At 47.5% G+C, this 24,528-nt stretch overlaps 2 protein-coding genes across 2 annotated transcripts in view; both read right to left on the bottom strand.

The window, feature by feature from the left end:
• INTS4 (integrator complex subunit 4) overlaps positions 1–3,557 on the bottom strand; it is a 39,498-nt gene extending 35,941 nt beyond the window's left edge. The window contains exons 1-2 of the mRNA XM_082498305.1: positions 3,485–3,557; positions 2,624–2,818 (exon numbers count right to left, since the gene is read on the bottom strand). Of these exons, the coding sequence (XP_082354431.1) occupies positions 2,624–2,818; positions 3,485–3,538 (249 nt within the window). The 5' untranslated portion in view covers positions 3,539–3,557. The remainder of the gene's footprint in view (positions 1–2,623; positions 2,819–3,484) is intronic.
• Positions 3,558–10,637: 7,080 nt separating this feature from the next.
• KCTD14 (potassium channel tetramerization domain containing 14) lies at positions 10,638–14,048 on the bottom strand (the record flags this gene model as incomplete). Its single annotated transcript, XM_082498287.1, has 2 exons — positions 10,638–11,309; positions 13,989–14,048. 2 exons carry the CDS (start codon positions 14,046–14,048, stop codon positions 10,638–10,640), a joined length of 732 nt encoding a protein of 243 aa, XP_082354413.1.
• Positions 14,049–24,528: the final 10,480 nt, after the last annotated feature.

The following is a 24,528-nucleotide window of genomic DNA, read 5'->3' as shown; positions in this document are numbered from 1 at the left end:
AAGAACCCCAACACAGCAAGGTAAAAAAAAACCCCACACTAAAATAGAAGCATATGTTAGCTACATACTTTTACTCATTTAAGCAACACCAAAAGCTGGCATAGGAGATAATTACATAAATAAGCTTCACAAATTAGTATTCATTTTAAAAGTTCATGCATTTCAGAGTTATTATTTTGAGTCTTCTACAGACTCGTGCACACAAAACTTCTGGTCACAACTCCCTCTGTCATCGTATTGCCAAGGATATCCAATATGCGTCAGAAAGACAAAAAGATGCTTGAATTTCATACTTAGATCTTATCAAACAATTGTACAACACTGAACACAGAGGTGCGGTAATATTAAAATTACAAATATTACATCTTTCAACAGGTGCAGAAATATTACAGTTACAACTTTTTATATCTTTCAACAGTGTTTAGGAGAGACTTGAGTGTCACACACACACAACGAATGTGATACCCATGGGAGTAATGTCTTTCTCAGCTGACCTGAGAAGCATTTTCTCTTTTCAGGGCCGAAATTATGTGCTGGAACAACCGTTACTGTCATTGGACTATTTACATCAGCGGTAGGACGCATGGACTTCCACAGTACTGTGGTGTTTACACATTTGCTGTTTACTCTCCATTACTCATATTCTTTTAATAAAAGGACAATCCTCTCCACGAATAAAGAAGAAACCAATGATTTCCAAAAGGGCACTTCTAATGGCACTTTTAATAGCCTTATGAATAATGTCTGCAGTGTTATTATCGCATTACAATCACAGAATAGTTTGGGTGGGAAGGCACCTTCAAAGGCCATCTAGTCCACCCCCCTGCCATAAGCAGGGACATCTTCAACTAGGTCACGTTGCTCAGAGCCCCGTCGAACCTGGCCTGGAATGTTTCCAGGGATGGGGCATCTCCCACCTCTCTGGGCAACCTGGGCCAGTGTCCCACCACCCTCAGCATACAAAATTTCTACAAGCAGCTTCCCACCCCAGAAGGCATTTTCTCCCTCCTTCTAATGATTCATGAGCAAGAAATTAGAGAAAACTATCCTTTTAGTTTGCAGGTCTGATTGCTGTCTCCACGATCAAAACACCAGTAAGTGAAGGTGCCTCTAACCCCTCATCTCAACCACCCTCAGGAATCGGAAAGGGACTTTCAGGATCACCTCTGGCCACTGTTTGAGGACACACCATTGCTGACAGCAACACCAGCTTCCAGTATCATGTCCCCCTGGCTTTCCCCCCTACATCATAACATGCCCCTTGCTCAGCTGTGTTGATTCAACTGTCAGCAGGGCCATGGGAACTATGGGTGAGAAAACAGAGGGAAAAAAAGGAACAGCCAGATTATTTTTCTGACCCATTTCAGAGGCTGTCAGGACTGTTTGGGGACTGTCCTATCGTAACATAAAGGGATGAAGGAACAGGAGACTGCAGCACCACCTTAAAAGAAACAATGACACTACAAACAAATATATCATCACACAACATCCACCGCGTTTACAGTTTTCAGGACTAGGTTTCTGAAAGATCAGTTCAAGTTTTCAGAGATATTAAGAAACCAGTTCTTTAGAGAATGTTGTCCTTAAGTAAAATAATATCAGCTACAGGACTGCAGTGCTTTTTAAAAGCTGGTTTCTGTAACAGGCTGTGCACTGAAAACATGACTGTATCTGGATATTTAAGAGTCTCTTTTCTAATAGAAGCTACAAAACAAGCTTCAAACACAAATAACATTATTTGTTATTATTGCATTATTTGATCAGGAACCACAGTTTTTCCATAGAATAAGAAATAGGTTAGGTTCCTTCATCTGTATGCTGTTTTGAGTGGAGACCAGTCCAATGATGAAAATAATTTCCCATCAAAAAAATGTCAACACACAAGCCAAAACAGGTAGAGTACACAAATAGATAAAACGCAGCTTAGAGCTTTAGTGTAAGTTCAAAGCAAAATAGACTCAATTGTAAAAAGAAAGATGGAATAGCACGAGGAAATTTATGACAAATATTTCAGCCTACAGTACAGCTTTGTCAGATGCAATAAAGTTTTTCTTTATCAAGTGAACGATCAATATCTGGATACTACAAAGCTTATATTACTTCTGTTATTTATTTGTTATTCTGCTGTTAAGATTTTTTTGTTGAAAAGTTTTTCAGAAGTGTAATTTTAAAAGTGCTTTGTTCGCAGCATAAGCAATAGCTAAAAAGTTTCTCCACTGCTACAGGAAATTAAAAGCAAGGTAAGGAAACATCAGTCAGGAAGAATTCAGATAAAGTTGAGCCAGCTTTGGACAGCTGGGTTCCCTGGAAAACTCCTTGTCATGTCTTGTATCCCTTGTTAATTTAAAACTAATCACACTGGCCATCTGCAGGGATAACATAGTCACGTCATTGTCACAAGCTCCTGAAACCATCAGTAAAAAGACCAAGTAACATGATCAGGAATCACTTGGGTAAAGGGCTACAGTCACCCACTCTCCTCACACAGGCCTTCCAACAGCCCAGGCTATTGGCAACTGAGTCAGGAACAAGAGGAGCCCGTGACTCTATTCCAGATCCAACCCCAGGAATGCAAGACCAGAAGTAGGATTCTGGAAGCACAGCTGTCTCCCAGCTTCATCACCTTGTAATAATGCTCCAGCAGGATCCTGACAACCCCTTCCACACTCTCCACTTCTACGGGCTTCCTGGCAAACTGGAGCAGGTACTGCAAGGCATCTGCAGGTGAGGTGGCTTTGCACAGGTCGACATGGAGTGCTGCTGACTTGCTGGGTTTGGTCAGCCGCAGCTTCTTAGCGGACAGGTCCTCATGCTGCTGCTGTGGGCAGAGGGACACGGTTCAGAAATGCAAAGCAAACCCTGACCCACTCCTTCCCAGAATGAACACTGTCTCAACACCAAACCTCAGGAAGCTCCTGTGCCCCCCCCGCAGTCACTGACCTCTCCTTCATCTGTCTTAGGAAGGAACACATCCTCAGACCCCTGCAGCTGCTCCTGTCCTGCCCTGGTACCCCTATCCCCGGGAAACATTGCTTTTCTCTACCCCAGCCTGGGGCAAATCCTGCCCCTTCCAAACCCAGACAACCAACCCAGAGCAAATGCAATTTCTCCCATGCCCACCGGCCTGGAGCAGCCCAGAAACTCGCTGCCGTTCCCCTTCCCCGGCTGGGGAAAGCCACGTCCTCCCAGCCGGCAGTCACGGCCCTGCCCAGGTCGCCCCCTCCCCGCCCTGAAGGGAGCACTCTCCCCCTCCCGCACACACCTCGAGGCAGCCCCCTTCCCTCCAGGCAGCTCCGGCCTCCCTGAACCCGGGGCCAAGCCTTCCCGCTCCTCCCCAGCCCCTCACCAGCCGCCCCAGCCCCAAGGCGGCTGGCAGCACTCCCGGGGTAGGCCCCGGGCTAGGCCGGCGGCTTCTCCCACAGCTCCGCGCCGCACGGCAGAGCTCGGGGCTGTCCCCCGACCCGACCCAGTGGCGGTACGTTACCTGAACCACCTTGGTGAACTCCTCGTACACCCGCTTCTTCAGGTGCGCCGCCATGCCGCCGCCTGGCCCTCCGCGGCCGCCGTACGCGCAACCCGGAAGAGAAACGACAGAGGCGCCTGCGGGGAGGTGGCAAAAGGAGCGTCCCCTCTTCCCAGCTAGAGGCCGCGCTCTATGGTCAGGCGGCCGGATGCCGTACGGGGGTGGGCGGCCTCCCGTTGCCATGGGAACGCGGGCTTGACATGGCGGCTGCGGCCTGGCCCGCCCCGCCCCGCAGCCAGACCACGCTAGGGGATCAGGCGCGCTCAGTTCCCCCCCTGCACTTGACCTTGTTCAACCTCATAAGGTTCACACGGGCCCACTTCTCTTGTCCAGGTCCAGCTGGATGACATCCCATCCCTCAGGCGTGTCAATGGCACTACTCAGCTTGGTATCATCTGCAAACTTGCTGAGGGCATGCTCCATCCCACTGTCTGTCATTGATAAAGTACCTTCATAAATTGAACAGTACCTTCATAAATAATATGGCTTGAAGTTTTCAGGCAAGCTTGTGCTAGACACACATGAAAACTTAGCGTGGCCTTCAAACATGTCTTCTTCAAGGAGAGGGGAAGGAGGCCCTGGCGCTGAGGAGCCTCCTGACAGACCTGTGTCTAGTTAGATGACAGGAGACACAGGCAGCGGTTACGTCTGTGATGCTGCATGGCTGGAGGTAGAATCATAGAATCATAGAATCATAGAATCAGTGAGGTTGGAAGGGACCTTTAAGATCATCAAGTCCAACCATCAACCTACCCTGATAAAAACACCACCACTCCTAAACCATGTCCCTAAGCACCTCATCTACCCTGTTCTTAAACACCTCCAGGGATGGTGAATCCACCACCTCTCTGGGCAGCTTATTCCAATGTTTAATAACCCTTTCAGTGAAAAAATGCTTCCTAATATCCAATCTAAACCTGCCCTGACATAACTTGAACCCATTTCCTCTTGTCCTATCACTTGTCACCAGGGAGAAGAGGTCAGCTCCCATCTCTCTAAAACCTCCTTTCAGGTAGTTGTAGAGGGTGATAAGGTCTCCCCTCAGCCTCCTCTTCTCCAGGCTAAACAACCCCAGATCCCTCAGTCGTTCCTCATAAGGTTTGTCCTCCAGACCCTTCACCAGCTTTGTAGCCCTTCTCTGGACACGCTCCAACACCTCAATGTCCTTCTTGTAGTGAGGGGCCGAAAACTGAACACAGTACTCGAGGTGAGGCCTCACCAGTGCCGAGTACAGGGGGATGATTACTTCCCTAGTCCGGCTCACCACACTATTCCTGATGCAGGCCAGGATGGTGTTGGCCTTCTTGGCTGCCTGGGCACACTGCTGGCTCATGCTCAGCCGGTTGTCCACCAACACCCCCAGGTCCTTTTCTGCCAGGCAGCTTTCGAGCCACTCCGCCCCCAGTCTGTAGCGCTGTGTGGGGTTGTTGTGACCCAAGTGCAGGACCCGACACTTGGCCTTGTTGAACCTCATACCATTGGCCTCAGCCCATCTGTCCAGCCTGTCCAGATCCCTCTGCAGAGCCAATCTACCCTCAAGCAGATCAACACGCCCCCCCAGTTTAGTGTCGTCTGCGAACTTACTGAGGGTGCATTCGATCCCCTCATCCAGATCGTTGATAAAGATATTAAAGAGAACGGGCCCCAGCACCGATCCCTGGGGGACACCACTCGTGACTGGACACCAACTGGATTTAACTCCATTTACCACCACTCTCTGGACACGGCCATCCAGCCAGTTTTTTACCCAACGAAGAGTATACCTGTCCAGGCCATGAGCAGCCAGTTTCTCCAGGAGAATGCTATGGGAAACGGTGTCAAAAGCCTTGCAAAAATCCAGGTAGACAACATCCACAGCTTTTCCCTCGTCCACCAAGTGGGTCACCTTGTCATAGAAGGAGATCAGGTTTGAGAGGCATGACCTGCCTTTCACAAAGCCATGCTGACTGGGCCTGATCACCCTGTTCTCTTGCATGTGCCGTGTGATGGCACTGAGGATGATCTGCTCCATGACCTTCCCAGGCACCGATGTCAGACTGACTGGCCTGTAGTTCCCTGGTTCCTCCTTCCGGCCCTTCTTATGGATGGGCGTCACATTTGCCAACCTCCAGTCAGCTGGGACCTCCCCGGTTATCCAGGACTGTTCATAAATGATGCACAGTGGGCCGGTGAGCACTTCCGCCAGCTCCCTCAGCACCCTTGGATGGATCCCATCCGGCCCCATAGATTTGTGCACCTCCAGGTGCTGAAGCAGGTCCCTCACCATTTCCCTTTGGACTACAGGGGCTTCACTCTGCTCCCCATCCCTGTATTCTAGGTCAGGGGTCGGGGAATTCAAGGAACAACTGGTCCTACTGCTGAAGACTGAGGCAAAGATGGCATTAAGTACCTCAGCCTTTTCCTCATCCTTGGTTACTACGTTACCAGCCCCATCTACTAGAGGACAGATATTATGCTTGGTCCTCTTTTTATCGCTAATATATTTATAGAAACTTTTTTTGTTGTCCTTGACAACAGAAGCCAGGTTTAGCTCTAGCTGAGCTTTGGCCCTTCTGATTTTTTCCCTACATCGCTTTACTACCTCTTTGTAATCCTCCTGGGTGGCCTGCCCTTCCTTCCAAAGGCCGTATATCCTCTTTTTTTCCCTAAGCTGCAACACTAGCTCCCTGCTTAGCCAGGCCGGTCTTTTTCCCCGACGGCTTGTCTTACGGCACACGGGGACAGCCTGCTCCTGCGCCTTTAGGACTTCCGTCTTGAAAGACATCCAGGCTTCCTGGGCTCCTTTGCCCTGGAGGACTGCCTCCCAGGGGACTTTGTCAACCAGGCTCCTGAAGAGCCCAAAGTCCGCTTTCCGGAAGTCCAAGGTGGCAGTTCTGCTGACCCCCTTCCTTGCTTCTCCCAGAATTGAGAACTCTATCATTTCGTGGTCACTGTTGCCAAGACGGCCTCCGACCATCACATCCCCCACAAGACCTTCCCTGTTTACAAACAACAGATCCAGCAGGGCACCTTCCCTAGTTGGCTCTTTCACTAGTTGTGTTAAGAAGTTATCCCCAGTACCTTCCAGGAACTTTCTAGACTGTTCCCTCCCTGATGTATTGTATTCCCAGCAGATGTCCGGCAAATTGAAGTCTCCCACGAGGACTAGAGCTCGCGATCTTGAGACTTCTCCCAGCCATTTATAGAATATTTCATCTGCCTCCTCATCCTGGTTGGGCGGTCTATAACAGACTCCTACTACAATATCTGCCTTGTTAGCCCTCCCTCTGATCCTTACCCATAAACACTCAATCTCATTATCACCATCATTTAGTTCAAGACATTCATAACACTCCCTGACATACAGGGCCACCCCCCCGCCTCTCCTCACTTGCCTATCCTTCCTGAAGAGTCTATAGCCATCCATGGCAGCACTATAGCTATGCGAGTCATCCCACCATGTTTCTGTGATGGCAACTACATCGTAATTACCCTGGTGTACAATGGCTTCCAGCTCCTCCTGTTTGTTGCCCATGCTACGTGCATTAGTGTATAAGCACTTCAGCTGGGCTATTGGTCCTTTCTCCTTTTTACTGGAGGGAGCTGAAGTTCTGCCATCCCCAGACATCTTCCTAAGGAGCCCGGTTACGCCCCCTGTCTTTTCCAAGTCTAGTGCCAGCACCCCACTTTCAGGCTTTTTGCTAGCAACCTTGGATCTATCCCCATCCCCCTTCAAACCTAGTTTAAAGCCCTGTCAACGAGCCCCGCCAACTCCTGCCCTAAGACCCTTTTCCCCCTCTGAGACAGGCTTTTGCCGTCTGCTGCCAGAAGGCCTGGTGTCCTGAAAAGCAGCCCATGATCAAAGAACCCAAAATCCTGCCGACGACACCAGTCTCTGAGCCAGGCATTGATCAGCTGATATTTCCTGTTAATCTTCCCATCCATCTGTGCAATTGTTGGGATAGAGGCAAACACTACTTGTGCTCCTGATCCCCTAACTAGCCGTCCCAGGGCCCTGAAGTCTCTCTTCATCGCCCTCAGGCTCCTTCCTAGAATTTCATCATTACCTAACTGAAAGATCAATAAAGGGTAGTAGTCAGTAGGCCTGACTAGGCTAGGGAGTTTCCTCCGGATATCCTTAACTCTGGCCCCAGGAAGACAGCAGACCTCCCTACAGATTGGGTCCAGTCTACATATGGGACCGTCCACTCCCTTCAGAATCGAGTCCCCTACTACAAGGACCCGTCTTTCTTTCCTAAATGATGATGTCGTTATATGAGGTGTAATCTGTCTTGGCTTCAGTGGCAACTCAATGTTTGGCAAGCCACAGTTATTGTCATCCTCCTCTTCCCTTTCAAGAACATCATATCTGTTCTGTAACAGCACCTGGGATGGCGTGGGGGTTACCTGGGAGGCACGCCTGCCACGACGAGTGGGGACTTGTTGCCACTGGCCCCTGTCTTCTGAATCTCCACATTCAGACACAATGTAGCCAGGGGTGGCCACAGTTTGGTCGCATCTTAGGGACGAGGCAACTTGCGAATGGGCTGAAGGGTCCAAAGGAGGGCCAGGGAGGTGATCCTTTGATCTGGAGGACCAGCCCTACAGGGAAAGACTGAAGGAGCTGGGTCTCTTCATGCTGCGGGGACCTCAGCACAGTGTTCCCTGTGCTTAAAAGACATCCACAAAGAGGATGGCGGGTCTCGCATCCCAAGGAGCCATGTGGAGAAGACAAGGGCAACAGGTACAAGTTGTACCAGGAGAGTTTTCTTCTCAATATAAGAAAGAATTTTTTTACAGTGAGAACCAGTGATTGCCCCCCTGTACTCAGCACTGGTGAGGCCTCACCTCGAGGACTGTGTTCAGTTTTGGGCCCCTCACTACGAGAAAGACATTGAGGTGCTGGAACGTGTCCAGAGAAGGGCAATGACACTGGTGAGGGGCCTGGAGCACACGTCTCATGAGGAGCGGCTGAGGGAACTGGGGGTGTTCAGCATGGAGAAAAGGAGGCTGAGAAGAGACCTTCTCACTCTCTACAACTACCTGAAAGGAGGGTGTAGCAAGATGGGGGTCAGTCTCTTCTCGCTAGTAACAAGCAGTAGGACAGGAGGAAACAGCCTCAAGTTGCACCAGGGAAGTGGTTTAGGATGGATATTAGGAAAAATTTCTTCACCAAAAAGGTTGTCAAGCATTGGAACAGGCTGCCCAGGGACGTGGTGGAATCACCATCCCTGGAGGTATTTAAAAGATGTGTAGACATGGTGCTAAGGGACATAGTTCAGTGGTGGTTTCAGCAGTGTTAGGTTAACAGTTGGACTCAATGATCTTCAATGATTCTATGATTCACTGGAACAATCTCCCCAGGGATGTGGTGGAGTCCACATCGCTGGGAGTTTTCAAGACCTGATGTGACAGGGTGCTCCATAATCTCATCTAGGCTCCCTTTCCCACCAGAGACTGGACCAGATGATCCTTCATGGTCCCTTCCAGCCCAGGATGTTTTATAAGACCATTATTGATAAAACTATTTAAGTTTCTTGTGACAACAGTCCTGTAGACTTAGGAGATTGGTTGATTTGAGGCTTTAACTGCCCTATAATCAGACTTTTCCTTCTGATACCTAATTTTAATCTCCTTTGTTGCAACTTAAGACAGTTCTTCCACACTTAGTGTGTACAAAGAGTAACAGATCTCTTTAAAGCAGCCTTTTGTCTATTTGGAGGCCTCCTCAATCTCTCTTCTTCTAGGCTAAGCACCACCAACCACTTGTCTATGATCAAAGGTATGATCACAGATCATATTTGCTAGACCTTTTTGTCCTCTCAGACACTGACTGTGTGCCTTCTTACCAAGGTTATAAATGTGAGAGGTCTCAAGGAGTCCTCTCACACCTGCAGTAGAACTGCCCTCAGTTTGGTGGTGTGACTCCCAACTTCATTGGGTAGAAATCTGTGCTAGGACAAGCACATCTGAAACCAAGTTTAATTAGGAATTAGCATAATGATAAAACTTCAGAATTAGGGGCTTTGAGGGGGAAGATGTCAGTAAATAAAGCACTGTTGTATCATTCAAAGAGCTTTTAAAAGGTATTTATTTAACAACCCAGAGATTATTGTCCTTAACTGGAAGAAATGCATCTTCTAAGAAGTAAAGGAAATATAATCATAATCAAATTAGCCATTACAATTTTCAGAGTGATTACAACCAAGCTAACAGCCATCTCTAGTATAAAAATAAACTTTCAAATACTAAGATTTTTAAAACACAATGTAGGACCCAACTCGTGTCCTGTAAAGGAGAATTTGCACTGAGGTCCCAGGCTGTTCCTTCGGTAGTGCTTCCTTCCCATCAGGTCATGGTGGGTTTTCTCTATTCTTCCAGAAGCTTATATGTTTAGAAATAGTATCATGATAATAATGAATGTCATAAGAAAAAGATTAAAATAGTGTGGCCTGAGAGAAGAGCGTGTGTCCTTCGAATATAAACTCCTCACATCAGCAATGATATTTTTACCTTTTGTTGATCCTGGACCATTGCTGAGGTTCTCTGTCTTTCCTTCAGAATAAATAATAAATAACAGTAAAAAATACATTGGCTAGAGAGTAGGCTGTCTACTGGAGGAACAAGAAGAGAGCATGGGACAATGAATCCTTCTTTTTAACCTAGATTCTAGTGTGGGAAGCAGTGAAAAGAAGAGCTTTTGTCTTCTCATTGAGGGTCCAAATTTAAGGTGAGCATCAGGAATTGCATGTGTGTAACCTGTTCCCATTTGCACTGAGAGACCAACTCCACATGTCCACGAGACATATTTGGGATTATTAATTTCTTTTGGTTGAGTGAGGTTGGCTCGACCCTCAGATATGTCTCTCTGAACTTACTTAAGAGTCAGCAATACTGAAAGACTAAGATTCCTCCTTTTCCTGATGCCTTTTAAATTGTACAATTATCCCCTAAAGCCCAAGAAAACAGTGACTTTTAAGTACTCTTTAATTTGGCAGGTGACCAAAGGTGATCCTTTTGTTGAGCCATGCATTTCTTCCTGTTCCTCCGGTAGTCCATGGATTAGTCTCCGTGGCCCAAGTTAATTTGTTTTAATAATTGCTTTCTTCTGTTCCCCATCAATAGTGACACTTTGCTACCACCAGGTGAACAGGAACTTGTACAAGTAGTCATGCGATTTGAAGCGAAAACCTTTTTCAGCAACATGGGGCTGAAAGGATATTTTATACCCTTTGGCTTCAATGTCCATTTGAATGCAGTCCAGCAGATCCAAAATACCTGGTGTTGCCTTCCAGGGGCCAAACTTCACCACGGATTTTTTATCCATGTCCAAGCTGTTTAAGGCATCCTGACATCTGGCTGCGACCTCCTCAGTTCTGACCACGCACACAATGACACTGGACTGGCGGGATGCAACCGCTTCCGCCCTGGCGATGCGGATCATCAGTTCAATGTTCTCGCTGTAGTTGGGCACACAAGCCAGAAACTGCTTCCTCGCCACGAGCTCTCCAAAGATCTGCGGGGAGTCCTCTAGCTGCTTGATTAGAGGTTCGATGTCGTAGAACAACGCCTCCTTGTAGACATCCTGGACGCACTGGGTGGGCACTTGGTTACTGCGCAGGTACTCTAAGATGTATTTGAAATAGGTGCCTGGCCTGTCGATGAAGAACCTCCCTTCAGAGTCAGTCCTGAGTTTGGGCTGGCCGGTGAACATCTCTGCCAGCTTGGAGCCAGGGTGTTTCTTTAAGGTGCTCAGTGTTGTCGTGTACATCTCCCCACCGACATTTAACTCCACGATTGGTGACAACTGCAAGTATCACAAGGGGACAAAAAGCCGTGTGCATTACCTGTCTGAGACTGTCAACATGGGAGTGTCAAGGAAAAGAAAAAAAAAAGTGATTGAAGCTGGAAATTGGAATAATGGTGTGAAGAGTGGTATGAGCCCCCATCCCTTGGGGGACAGATGGGAACATCCACCACGTTTCTAGCTAAAAGCAGATGCAGGATGTTTATATATAACCAGAGCAGCAGAGACTGGGACATTTCTAAATGGCTGTGTCCTCACCACATCTTTGGGATGTAGGAAAATGTTGTTTTGCTAGTGGGGAAGAGGGACAAGAAGTACCCTGCCCGGGGAAGCTGTTGGTGACTACAGGATTGGATGTCGATCTCCTAAGTCGTACACAAGCATTGTCCCTGCTGGCCCCTGTCCTTCCAGCGAGAGTGATCTGATTTCTCACCCTCCCCACGTGCAGAGGGACAAGGACCAAGCTCAAAGCTGTGCAACTCCATTCCTGTCACCTGAGCTGGTGTTTTCTCTTCAAAGGAGGAAGTAAAGCTCTTTGAAACTTTGGAAATGGATGGAATTGGCTTCCACTCATCTGGGGGTTTAGTTGTAAATACTGAACCAAGACATGAAAATCCAGCATGTCAGAGGTGGAGGACAGAGGCAGTTTTTCAAAGTGCTTCAAAAATGTATGATAGCTTCAGCTAGGAAGTAAAGGAAGTAATTCATGCAACTAACATGGATTTAAGAAGGAAGAATGTAAAGTTAGGATTTTTGTTTGGATTTATTTCATTTCACCATGCATTACCATCACTCCCTGGAATACCTGGAAAGCTGGACCTGGTGTCTCCTCTGATGACCTTCCTGATGGTTCTATGCTGAAGAGTTTTAAGAGCCTCCCTTTGCACTCAGTCATTTTTTATAGTACTCAGTAGAGAATAAGGAGAGGGAAGAAAGGAGGCAGTTATTTTTCCTCCCGTCATCACTGCTGTAATGCAAGTCACATGCCTGGCCAGGACCACACCTATCATTGGGAAGGTGTGAGTCAATAAACAACCCTTTTTTCCAGGAGCTCACCTGCTCTTTCTTGGACATGATCATGCAAGGATCTGCTTCAGTGCTGCTAGTCACATGCCTCAAGTGAAGCGTGTGCTTAAGCGCTTAGCTGGATCCCACAGGTACAGGCCCATGGGATGATATGAGCTGATCTCACAGCTCACACCAAGAGAAGGGGGAGCTTCTGCTGCCTTCTCCCCTTTCCGTCCTTATACCTACCTACGAGTTTCTGTTGTTCACCTCATGCCAGCTCCACTTCGCTTTCATCTTACAGAGGTGAATTGGCTCACAGAGGATTTAACAAGCACTAGAGCTGGCAAAAGGAAGGGAGTAGGAACAGACAACCTGGAGCAGGGGGAGACCTTTCCCTTTAAACAGCAGCAAGCTATCAGATTTAGCAGAGATTGCCTCACAGCCTAGGCAAGCCAGGGAAACAACAGAAGATTCAGGCAAAAGACACAGCTGGAGTATTGCTTTGCCTTAGTGTGGGTGGCTTCATCTCGAGGGCAATCATTTGCACTAGGGCCACGGAGACATAGAAAATTATTCTGTCTGAAACTATCTGGTGATTTCCACCCACTGAAGAACATAGCGCAAAGCTGTTTCTGTAGCAAAGCCTCTCAGATTTGCCATTAGTCCAAGTGATAACAACAGCTTTCCCCAGCAGGGATCATTTGACAGGAGGGTCTTGTGCTTTTGAGCCTTTGCTCCTTTATCAGATGTCAGGTCAGATGTTTCATGCTGTTTATCACTAATACAAATGGATAATGTGTTCCTCATTAATACAACAGCTCAACTAACCTTACATTCTCAGATCTTTATTAATGGCTTTGGCCTGGGACCAAACTGGTTCCCTGCAGACTGGGAATACTGGCACCAGCTGATTCCCAGCTCTGCAATTAGCCAATGAGGTGACACTTAAGAAGTCATTCCACCCATCCGTGCCCCAGTTTATTAATCTGCAAAACAGTTACCTCCTTGGGGTAACTGCAGTAACTTGCAACCTATACCTGAAAGGTGCAACACAAGGAAGTTGAATCTGTTAAAGACAGAGGGGTCTGGGGGAGAGGCTGTACAGCTACAACAGAGAAACCAATCTGGTTATCAGCAGACTGAGGGCAGAGAGGAAAAGGAAAACATCATCTGATCTTGTCCCCGATTTCTGCCTGGTAGTATGCTACTTGTCTTGAGATTGCCATTAATTTTCCTTAGAGCTTAGAAAAACTACTGCTCCCAGCTGATGATTCTGCACAGCTACAAAACAGGGCAGCTTTTGCATCATTAGAGACTCTAAGAACTATTGAAAAACCCCCAAACTCACAACAGGCTTTTATTTAGGGATCTGACAAAGTAAAGTTCACATCAAATTAATTCCACCTCTTGTCAAAGGAGAAAAAGAACCACTCTGGTTATTTGCTGTTGCCAGATCTTGGATGCCTGCGAGGGACACGGCCCTTCTGTAAGCAAACTGGTGCAAACACGTCAGAGTCAGACACAGCTTTTTACCTTCTTGGTCACGCATCTGGCAAGCCCTGGTGTCTTCAAAATAGCAGATGGAAGGAAACCCCCTCTCTAACGTAGCCCAAAGGGGATTCTCTGATCCCACAGGAGGAAACTGTGCCCCTGAGCCTGTACCTTACTCACCGTGTGCAGGCTGCTGGTGACCTGCTTCCCAAGGGGCTTGTGCTCCGACGAAATGCTCATCTCCCCTGGGAGGCGACGGCTCAGTGGCATGGGAAAACCTGCTGCTTTGTGCTCAGGTCCTGCCCCACACGCAGGGTGGCTCCTCGCCGTGCTCCAGTCCTCTTTCGCTTGGGTTTTTCTTTGTTGAATCAGGTTTTTTCCAAACTCCCAGGCCAGCCGCTGCCCCAGAGGCTCCAGTTCGCTCCAGGCACAGCCCCGGTAAAGGTTGCAGGTGTGGGGAGAGGGGAGGGAACAGCCTGAAAGCGGAAGTATTTGCTCATTAGTTTTCTGGCAACCAGCAAGGTGCAGGGTGGACTCGGGCTGGCTGCCAGCATGCACCTCCTGTAATACTATCTGCGCAGCCACTAAGAGCCAAATAATCTTTTCCAAAGGAGGCCCAGTGCTCAGAGCACCTCTGAGGAGACCCGCAGCGTGTGCCTGCGTGACCGCCTCTGCCTCGTGATACCGGTTGTATCGAAACCAGTAAACATTTTCACAACCTTTTGGCCTCCATGTGCTGCGCAGTTTATCCCAAACCATCTCATTGATCCCATTTGTCATACCCATCGGTGTCAGATTGGGGTGTCTACAATCTGTCCAAGGTGGTGGCATTTTCTTCCTTGCCAATACAATCTCTGGGCGCTGAGTAATTTCTGCAAGGTAAATAAACCCAAACCTGAGTTGCTGTTGAGCCTGAACTGTTCTTTGCAATTGATCGTAAATATTTGATCAGTATCTTTGCGTGACACAGTTTTCTAGTATCCTGTATCCACAAAATATTGAAAGTGAAGAGCACCACAGATTTAGGGGTAGTGGGACTTTCTCACAGCAATGAAACACTCACAAGGATGTCTGTGTTCATTACAGTTTTTTAAGTGCAGAGGTTCAAACCAGAGTGAGCCTAAGTAACTTCTCCAGATCTGTACCACTCGCCTGCAGAGTATCCTTGTTTTTTATTCCAGGTGTTTCTGAGTGCACTGTTGCTTTCAAATTTGTCTTCAGACCACTCATCACTTCTGTGTCTTTGTTCGATTATGGTGGCAAAATTGCCATGGACATGGTTGTCCAGAGGTGTAAGTCAAAGTTTGTAATGAGACACAGCATCTTTTATTAGGTCAGCTGATATAGATGGATGAAAACATCTGTGTTTTAGGGCACCTGAGGCTTTCTCAGGTCTGTCAGCTTCTGTTTCAGCTTCCTTGGGTTTTTTGTCCATTTTTTTTCCAGTTTTCCAGATTGTCGGTCTAATAAAAGGTGTTATCTGCTCTACCAACCTTGCCTCACTCTCTTTCATATCAAGCTGCTTCCTGATACCAGCAATCAAAGAAAAAATCTCAGACAAATACAGTACTTCCTAAAGATCTTCCTGGGGGAGATTTTAATGATGAAAAATGACAGCATGGTATAAAAGGAAACCATTTGCACAAAATCTGCATTGTGCTCACGGACACCAGCTTTGCTGGGTTTGCATCCTCCGGGGATTTTGCTGGATCATATCTTCCCAGAACAGAGCATCGATCTGACCAGAAGCCTGAGGCATGGACCAGAAAGTGTTATAATTTGTACTGATTCACTCACCTTGAGAATAAAGCCAGTCCTCACCCAAGGCTCCATCAAAGCTGGACCCAGATTCTTTTCGACACTTTGTGCATTTGGGTAAACCTCTCATCGAACCCAACTTACATTTTGCTTCTGCTGCTCTGAAGTGTCCTGAGAGATCCTCAATAATAACCTGCGCCTGAGTTCTCTCTGCTTCTCTGAATCAAAAGGTTTGAATTTTCCCTTTGCCAGACCAGAAGAATTAATAGTGCTGGATGCACTAGTGAGGTCTGCTTGGGAGCCCAGGTTTTGTGACTTGTAATAAATTTTAAAAAAATCGGTGCTTATTGGAAAACAGGGAGAGCTGGAAGATCTGCATCTTCTGTGCCTTTGATTCCTGCAAATCCCATTCTTTGGGTTAGCTTACGTAGGTGCTTCCTAAAATATCCTGGATATAACTGACAGAGGTGGAGTTCAGACTCATTCTATATGGCACATCTTCGATGCTGGAGGTGAAAACCTTTCCTTCTGCAGCTGCAGAACTGGATAGATGGGCAGACCATCACCTCTTTCCTCCCACAAGCTTTTCACTAGGGAAGGGTGAAAAGCAGTAGAATGACAGAAACACAGAATGATAGGGGTTGGAAGGGACATCTGGAGATCATCTAGTCCAGTCCCCCTGCCAGAGCAAGGGCACTTACAGCAGTTGCACAGGATGGCGTCCAGGCGGGTTTGGAATGTCTCTGGAGTGGGAGACTCCACCACCTCTCTGGGAAGCCTGTGCTCTGCCACCCTCACAGGAAAGAAGTTCCTCCTCATGTTTAGATAGAATTTCCTATGTTCAAGTTTCTGCCCATTACCTCCTGTACCATCACTGGGCACCACTGAAAAAAGACTGTTCCCACCCCCCTGGCACCCTCCCTTGAAGTATTGATAAGCATTGATAAGATCCCCCCTCAGTCTTCTTTTCTCTATAGTAAAAAGCCTGAAGTCCCTCAGGCTTTCCTCATCAGAAAGATGCTCCAGTCCCCTCATCATCTTTGTAGCCCTTTGCTGGACCCTCTCCAGCAGTTCCCTATCCTTGAACTGGGGATCCCAGAACTGGACACAATACTCCAGATGTGGCCTCACCAGGGCTAGTCACTTTTCCTGGCTTCAAAACGCCCCCAAAAGAGCCCCTTACCAGTTCTTTTCACCTCAATTCCCTTCCCCGGTGCAAACTTAACTGCACTGGAGCCGGTCTCCTTGGCAAGTGACCATTGGTGTGTTTACAGCTCCTTTAGAATAGAAGAGGTTACTTTGTTCAAAAGCTCATCTGGAAGTTTTCCCCAAACCAGAATCAAGGGTGGCTGATGGGGTTTGAGGACAAACCTTCAATGCCACAATGCAGATCCTTACCACTTCAGCAAAAGGACTAGTTGTTAGCTGACGTCCACCACCATTTTTCTACTGCTAAGGCCAAACACAACTGGTCCTTCAGTCTGATGAACATACTGGTCTGGTTTCCCCACTCTTTTACTCCGTTTTTTTATATTGGCCACCTTTGCTGGCACATTAGGGGACAAAGAATCAGCCTGAAAGTCTATGAAGTATTTTGGCTGGAAGTCACCATCTATGTGAAAAGTCTGATTGTTATTATTTGTGCTTCTTCTGGGACTTTTTAATCCCACCGACCGCATGACTTGCTTTAAGATGGCATTTTTCAGTCCTGCTATACAAATTACTCCCAGTTGGATTTTTTTCCCCCATTTCAATAAGGATTTGATTTAACTGCCAAATTTATCTGATCCCAAAAGAGGCCTTAGGAAGAACTTCTCACAGCCTAATCCATTGGCATATCGCTGCCTGCCCATGGGGATTTGGTGCTTTTTTTTTTAGGTGGTCACACCAGAGGTGGCATCCTGGGTTACTAGGACCACACATCTGACCTGTTTGGTGTCACAGCTTTGCTGGGCAGGCATCCGACTCCTCATCAAAGCCCTCTGTGCCTGCACTAAGTGAAAACAGTAGCTCTTGCAGTTTGTCGGTCCTCCTTTTACCCCACAGTCAAAGCCGTGCTGAGGAAACCAGTGGGTGGGGGAGCAGCCCATGAAAGGCAGAAGTGGGATCAAGGTTTTGGAGGGGACTGGAGGAGACAGCTCCGACCAGGCTCTCAGCACTCCATGCTGCTGGTAACAGCTAGCTGTGGCTGGTTTGAATTTCATTCTTCCCTTGAGAAGGAGGTAAAAAGCCAAAACCATGAAAGTCTCCATAGCCTTGGGTGACCAGGATCCTGGGATTCCCACAACCAGCAGCTCCATTGTAGTTGCTGCTCTGCACCCCCTGGAGAGATCTTGGCCACGGCTGTGCTGTTTCAGGGAGGTTAGCTGGGTTTCTCCCTTTGGGGAATGGTATTTGGTTTGTATTAAGCTGGAATTTCCACCCAGGATCTCTGTTGGGCTCTTTGTTTGTTACCAGTTAGCCTGGCTCCCTGAAATCCTTCATCCTTTGGGCCTTTTAAAGTTGCGTCTGATGCACTGATGATCTGTTGGGGATCCACCTGCTTGCTGCTGAGCAGAGATAGAGAGATCTGAGGATGTTTGCAGAGGAGATCAAACAGGATCAGCAAGGTCCTGTCCTCCAACAGGAGGCTTCTGAGACCTGTTGGAGAGGCCGGCTGCCCAAATGGGTCATGGAGCCATGAGAAAGACAAGGAAGAAGAACCGGTTAGGTGTCCTCCATTCCTCTCCTGACTCCTCGAGCACAGCGATGCTTCAAGCCTCCTGCCTATTCTTCTTGGGGTGGCCACTGGCCTTGACTTGTCTTTTGTAGATGCTTCAAAAGTAGATTTCTCTCTGCCAACATTTTTTTTTTAATGGAAGAGGGATATTTCCAAGATTGGAAGCTCTTTCAGGTAGGGACCATCCTTTCACTGTCTTTGAGTAAAGGATTAGCCTGTGCCTGGACTTTGTACAAGCAACCACAATATGCGTTACACGAATAATCATACTAATGGTGAGAACTTTGTGTCTGCCAAAGAATGAGTAACTTGACAATGGCTTTGTGGGGAATAAATGTGCCTTTTTTGAAAATTGTATAAATACGTACATAACAATGAATGTGAACATCTCTATGCTGGTACATACATCAGCTTGGAAGATAGTATTATCCATAAAAATATTTATAACAGATTTATTTCCTTAACACGTTGAATTGGCAGCTTCTGTTTAATAGAAGTAGGTCAACAACATTCAGATTTGGGTTTTATGCCCTAGTACAAGTAAATACACTAAATTCACGGGGAAAAAAAAAAGAATTACATGCTTAAAACAGGAAGGGAAATGAGAAGTTCAGATGTGGGGAAGCAGCTGGGAGCAGCTCCTGTTTGCCTTTCTCCTCTTCTCCAGTGTCGAAGTTTCTCAAGGGGATAAAGCCCTTTTGCTCTTGTCCATTTGCCTGGAGCATGGAGCTGACAATCCATAGCCGATCTCCGTCCTTCATGTTATATTACAGCCGCTAGCTTTATCACTGCTGGGAGTGATGATGAATCAATGGAATGGGCACCTAAAGAAGGTGATTCCCAGGGTCCATCTGCTCCAGGGAGTCTTAGTAGAGGAAATTCCTGTGAAAAGCTAGGAAATGAGACAGGTTATTTTAAAGAAAGACCAGTGGATGGGTTAGCAAAGACGGGAGGCCAAAAATTGGCGCAGTTCTTCTGAACTCCCATGCGGACAGTATTGGCTCCAGCTAGGACTTGGCAGAGCATCCCAATCTGTGTCCTGGAGTTTGCCAGGGGATGCACCAAGACAAACTAGGGCTTGTGCAAAGGTCACAGGAAAACCAGATTTCTTTTGCCTTTTGAAATACATTCACTGACTCCTGCAAATTGCCAGGTTGCTCTGGTGACCTGTGGCCAGCCCACACAATTTCTGAAAATTTTGCTGAAAAACAAAACCATCAGCATTTTTCTTTAGCTCTGCTCAGGAATTGCACTGGTGCAGCTGGGCCATCCCAAAGCCACTCCTAAATCAAACAGCCATAAGCTGTGCAAACACCATCGGCATTTCTACCCACTGCCTTCCAGCCGTTTATCAGCTCCACCCACCTTCACGGACCTGGGGAATGCATGGCTGGTGGCTTGTATGGAGATCTGAACTGGCTTTGGACAGGCCCCAGGACACCATCAGAAGCCAGGGGAGCAACATGCCTCCCAGCCAAGCAAATGCATATGCCATCCCCAGTGGATGAATGGGGGGAGTTATCCTTGGGATACAGACTTAGCTATTCTTATTGTCATCGGTTAGAAGAACCCAACAGGCCCATTAGTGTTCACATTCCTGAGAAACCATGTTATTCTCCTGATCCTCATGCCCATTGACTTCTTTCCCATGCGTATATCATGTTCAGCTTAGGTTGTAGGCTTTCCTGGAGCAAGAAGCCAAAACAGATACAGATCTCCTCTTGCCCATCTTCATCTTCTCACATGCTTTCCTTTCCTGAGCTCTCCCCCAGCTCCTGACATGCCCCATGGAGGGTCTGGGGCAGAGCCGAGTGTATGGGTGCCGCTATTCCCAGGTCCCTGTCACACAGCAGTCCTATTCAACGTGTTGGCATGGGTCCGTTCAGCTGGTCACTCCCTGTGGAGGGACACTGGGTTGCCTCCAGTCCAAGTTCAGGCTGATGCTGTCGGTGTAGCCAGAAAAAGTATCATTTGCGGAAAAGAGGATTATTTCAGTGTAGTCTGTGAAGGACAGCAGCCCAACCAGTGGGTTTATGCCTGGTCTTGTTGCCGAGGCTACAGTTCGCTCCTCCCAAGCCGCTGGTAGGAGAGGCTGGGCTAGTCGTGGAAAAGCAAGGTTGAGAGATAAGACCATTAGATGCCAGCTAGACACACAGAAATAAGGAGGGAAAGAGAAGACTGTCTTTGGCTGTGTATCTCTGGGACCCCATGAGACCAAGGCTTTGATCAAGAGGAAATCCTTGGGCATCTGCTGTGGAAATAAGCTTCTGGGGAGCTAGAGAAAGGATCTACACTTTTGGGGCTCCCTCACAGTATTGGTGGCAGATATCCCTGTCCCCTGGTGGGATGCTCCTGCCAAAGGATATGTGGTTTTGGGGCATTCTTTCCAGCACCTTCTCCTTTGACTTAGGCTGTTGATGCAATCAGATGGTTTATTCAGTCCTCATTTCACACATTATTCACATTTTGCTCACACTTTCCACATTACAGCAGCTCAGATATTGGGCGGAAAAGGGGCATTTCCCAACGTTCACACCATTGCAGAAATACCTTGTTCTCTTTGGGGAGCTTCAGTGCAACGATAAACTGTAGTTTCTATCCACTTCTGCCCTGTGTCCCCGATGGGTGCCTGAACACAAAATTCGCAACAGTTTATGGACACCTTAATTTGTCCTTGTGCAGTGCTGGGCCTTTCAGGGAGTGACTCTCTCTAAGAATCCCTGGAAGAATGGGATGCAGCAAATGAGACATTGCCCTTGCTTTGCACATCATGTCTTCCCCCTAAGTCAAAGCTCTGAATGAGTATTAACTCTCAAGCAAGGAGAAGGCGGCGCTGAGGACCAGACTGGCAAAAGGTTGACCAGGATCACACAAGAAGTGCTGGGCAAAAAGACCAGAACGTTCAAAGTTCCTGAATTCTATATCATAAATTCTCCTCCTTCAGTATCTGAGCCTGCTTCCTCCCCATGAGAAGGTTTGTCTGAAACAAAGATTAATATGTATCCATATAAATATATTAATATGTATCCATATAAATATATATATAGTATAATGCATATGGAGTGTATCTCTGTAGAAGATATATCTTACAAATATTTTTTTTCCCTTCCCATGTATATGTGGGAGTCCTTTTTATTTGCATGCTGGTTTTGAGCTTTAAAATGATTGTATTCCTGTACATTTTAAAATAATTCCCTTAGTCACAAGAGGCAACAAGTCTTTTTCTTAAATGAATGACAAGTTTTTCGTCTAATCACATGGATGCACACAGGGAAAAAGTTAAGACCAGGAGAGCTGGAGATGCTGCAGTATTTTTCTGCAGCCGTCAGAGACACCCAAACATGCCCAGTTATAAAGCTTTAATACCAACCAGACACTTTCAACTGGTAATGCCTCTCTACCCGCTACATGAGCGTCCCCAAAGCTGTGTTTGGGTAAGATGTGGGAGTTTCTCCCAGACCTCTGCCTGGCTGTAAGAGGGGCTACAGTCAGACCTGGGTCTTCTAGCCCTTGGGTCTTTCCCCATGGCCACAGCAGGAGAAGCCTGAAGAGCAATATTGGGACTACCAGGCTCGAGTTATCCTACTTGCTGAGACACTTCCCTGGTACCGCTGCCCTCCATGTCACAGTCCTTTTTACCTTTTGTGAGTCCCCAAAGTCTCAGGGAAGGTAAGAACGAATGGGAAACTGAGCAAAAAATGATATGTGTTTTCCTTTGCCCATCATCATCTTCTTCTTCACAGAGGAGGTGAAAATGTACAGAAGGATTACTCTCCTCAGCTGTGACAGTACCTTTCATGTTTTTCCAGTCAGTCAGATAGTCTCTGCCAACCAACTGACAGAAAAGGATGCTAACCAGAGAACGTTTAGGAGGAGTTATTATTTTTTTTCATTTATTTTTTTTTTTTATTGCACAAGAGCTACAGGTACACAGCAGAGGCCCCACAACTCTTCATGCCCTCATGACACAGGCCAAAGGGAAGCTGACCTTGTCTGATGCATGAAGTCACTGCTCAGCAGGCAGCAAGAGAGCTCATCTCATCTTGTGCTCAGCACACTGCAGAGAGGGTCTCCACTAACACAACCAGGTTTGTTATCAGTCTTCATCTATTAAAGCAGCGTAAAGGAGGTAATGTTGAGTTTTGATCTATAGCAAAACTCTGCCTAGGTACAGGATGAACACAGAATCACAGAATGGTCAGGGCTGGAAGGGACCTTCAGAGATCATCCAGTCCACCCCCCCTGCCAGAGCAGGGGCACTTACAGCAGTTGCACAGGACGGCGTCCAGGCGGGTTTGGAATGCCTCCGGAGTGGGAGACTCCCCCACCTCTCTGAGCAGCCTGTGCCAGTGCTCTGCCACCCTCACAGGAAAGAAGTTCCTCCTCATGTTCAGATGGAACTTCCTATGCTCAAGTTTCTGCCCCTTACCTCTTGTCCTGTCACTGGGCACCACTGAAAAAAGACTGTTCCCACCCCCCCGGCACCCTCCCTTGAAGTATTGATAAGCATTGATAAGATCCCCCCTCAGTCTTCTCCAGACCAAAAAGCCCGGAGTCCCTCAGGCTTTCCTCATCAGAAAGATGCTCCAGTCCCCTCATCATCTTTGTAGCCCTTTGCTGGACCCTCTCCAGCAGTTCCCTGTCCTTCTTGAACAGGGGAGCGCAGAACTGGACACAATACTCCAGATGTGGCCTCACCAGGGCAGAGTAGAGGGAGACGATGACCTCCCTCGACCTGCTGGCCACACTCTTCTTGATGCACCCCAGGGTGCCATTGGCCTTCTTGGCCACCAGGGCACATTGTTGGCTCATGGTCATCCTGTTGTCCACCAGGACCCAGGACTCCCAGGTCCCTTTCTGCAGAGCTGCTTTCCAGCAGGTCAGCCCCTAACCTGTACTGGTGCATGGGATTATTCCTCCCCAGATGCAGTACCCTACACTTGCCCTTGTTGAACTTCATAAGGCTTCTCCCTGCCCAACTCTCCAGCCTGTCCAGGTCGCGCTGAATAGCATGGCAGCACAGCCATTCTTTTTGATCCTGCTTGTCAAAGAGCGTGTGTTCCCCTGAGGAATGATGTGGGGTATCAGGTGACCCCATACCACTGCTGGGTCCCTTCTGTGCAAGGGCTGTAGGACAGTCAGTGCCTCTGGGGTGTTTTTGAGACTGTGCAGAGATTTAAGCGTGACTGATTTCAAGATAGCATCTACCATTGCTCAGGATGACAGGGCAGGGGGTGTGGTGGTGTCAAGGAACATGGAGTTTTAGTGGTTCACTTTAAATAAGATTAATTGTTTAGAGTTAATCACTTAATGTTAAGCCACGTTGGCATACTACTTGTGTAGAACTTGCTTGGCATTAGTAGCTAAAGTTGCTGAAGGCTTAGGCTGCAAGCTGAGAACTTTCACCGAGATAAGCTGAACTTGTGTTGAACTTCTGCTTAGTTACATAAAGGAAGGCCCTGAGACCCGTACAAACCAAGAGGTAAGGAAGCTACAGCCGTCAGCAGAGGCTGAGACCCTATAACAGTTAATGGCCTGTCTGGAGACAGAGAAAGAATCCAATGAGGAATAAGAAGACCCAGACCATAAATTACCATTGGACCAAGGGGCATGTGCAAGGCATGTGAAGAGCGCATGAAGGGTGGATGCATAGCTTCTAAGGGTATAGTTGCCCACGAATTTCTTTGCTTTGGGTCCCTCTCCAGAGGCACCCAGCTCAAGCTGCCCTTGCTGCTGTACCACTCAAATAAATAATTTCTTTTGTGATTCTTGCCTGAGACTCTGCCACAGGAAACCTAGGGTGAAGAAAACTTCTGTAACGGTGGGGGGATGCTTTGAAGCCATGGTGCCTTTTTTGGTTAATTTGTGAAATAAGTTTTCTCTTTTATTTTCTGTGCTATCAGGGCTTCACTAAAATAAAAGCAAGAGATGGAATTCCTACTTTTCTGTTTCTTTACAGTGTTGTGGAGCTTCAAAGTGCTGCAGAGCAATCAGGGCCCCACTAAAGGGGTTAACATGAACATGAACTCATGACCAAGGTGTGAAGCTGCCTCCAGGTGATGGGAAGAAACAGGGGAACCATCTGCAGAACATTTGCTCATTTTAGACTGAGACTTTTAAAGCTGATGAGTCTCTGATTTCAGTCTGAAGGATGTTATTTCACTCTTGTGGCACGGCAGATTCAGCAACGCAACGCACGCAGCACAACTGGAGCCTGCAGCCCAGGGCATGGTCACAACCTCC

This window comes from Vanellus vanellus, assembly GCF_965231255.1.
Source record: "Vanellus vanellus genome assembly, chromosome: 1".
NCBI lineage: Eukaryota > Metazoa > Chordata > Aves > Charadriiformes > Charadriidae > Vanellus > Vanellus vanellus.
This window is presented reverse-complemented; position numbering and strand designations above follow the sequence as displayed.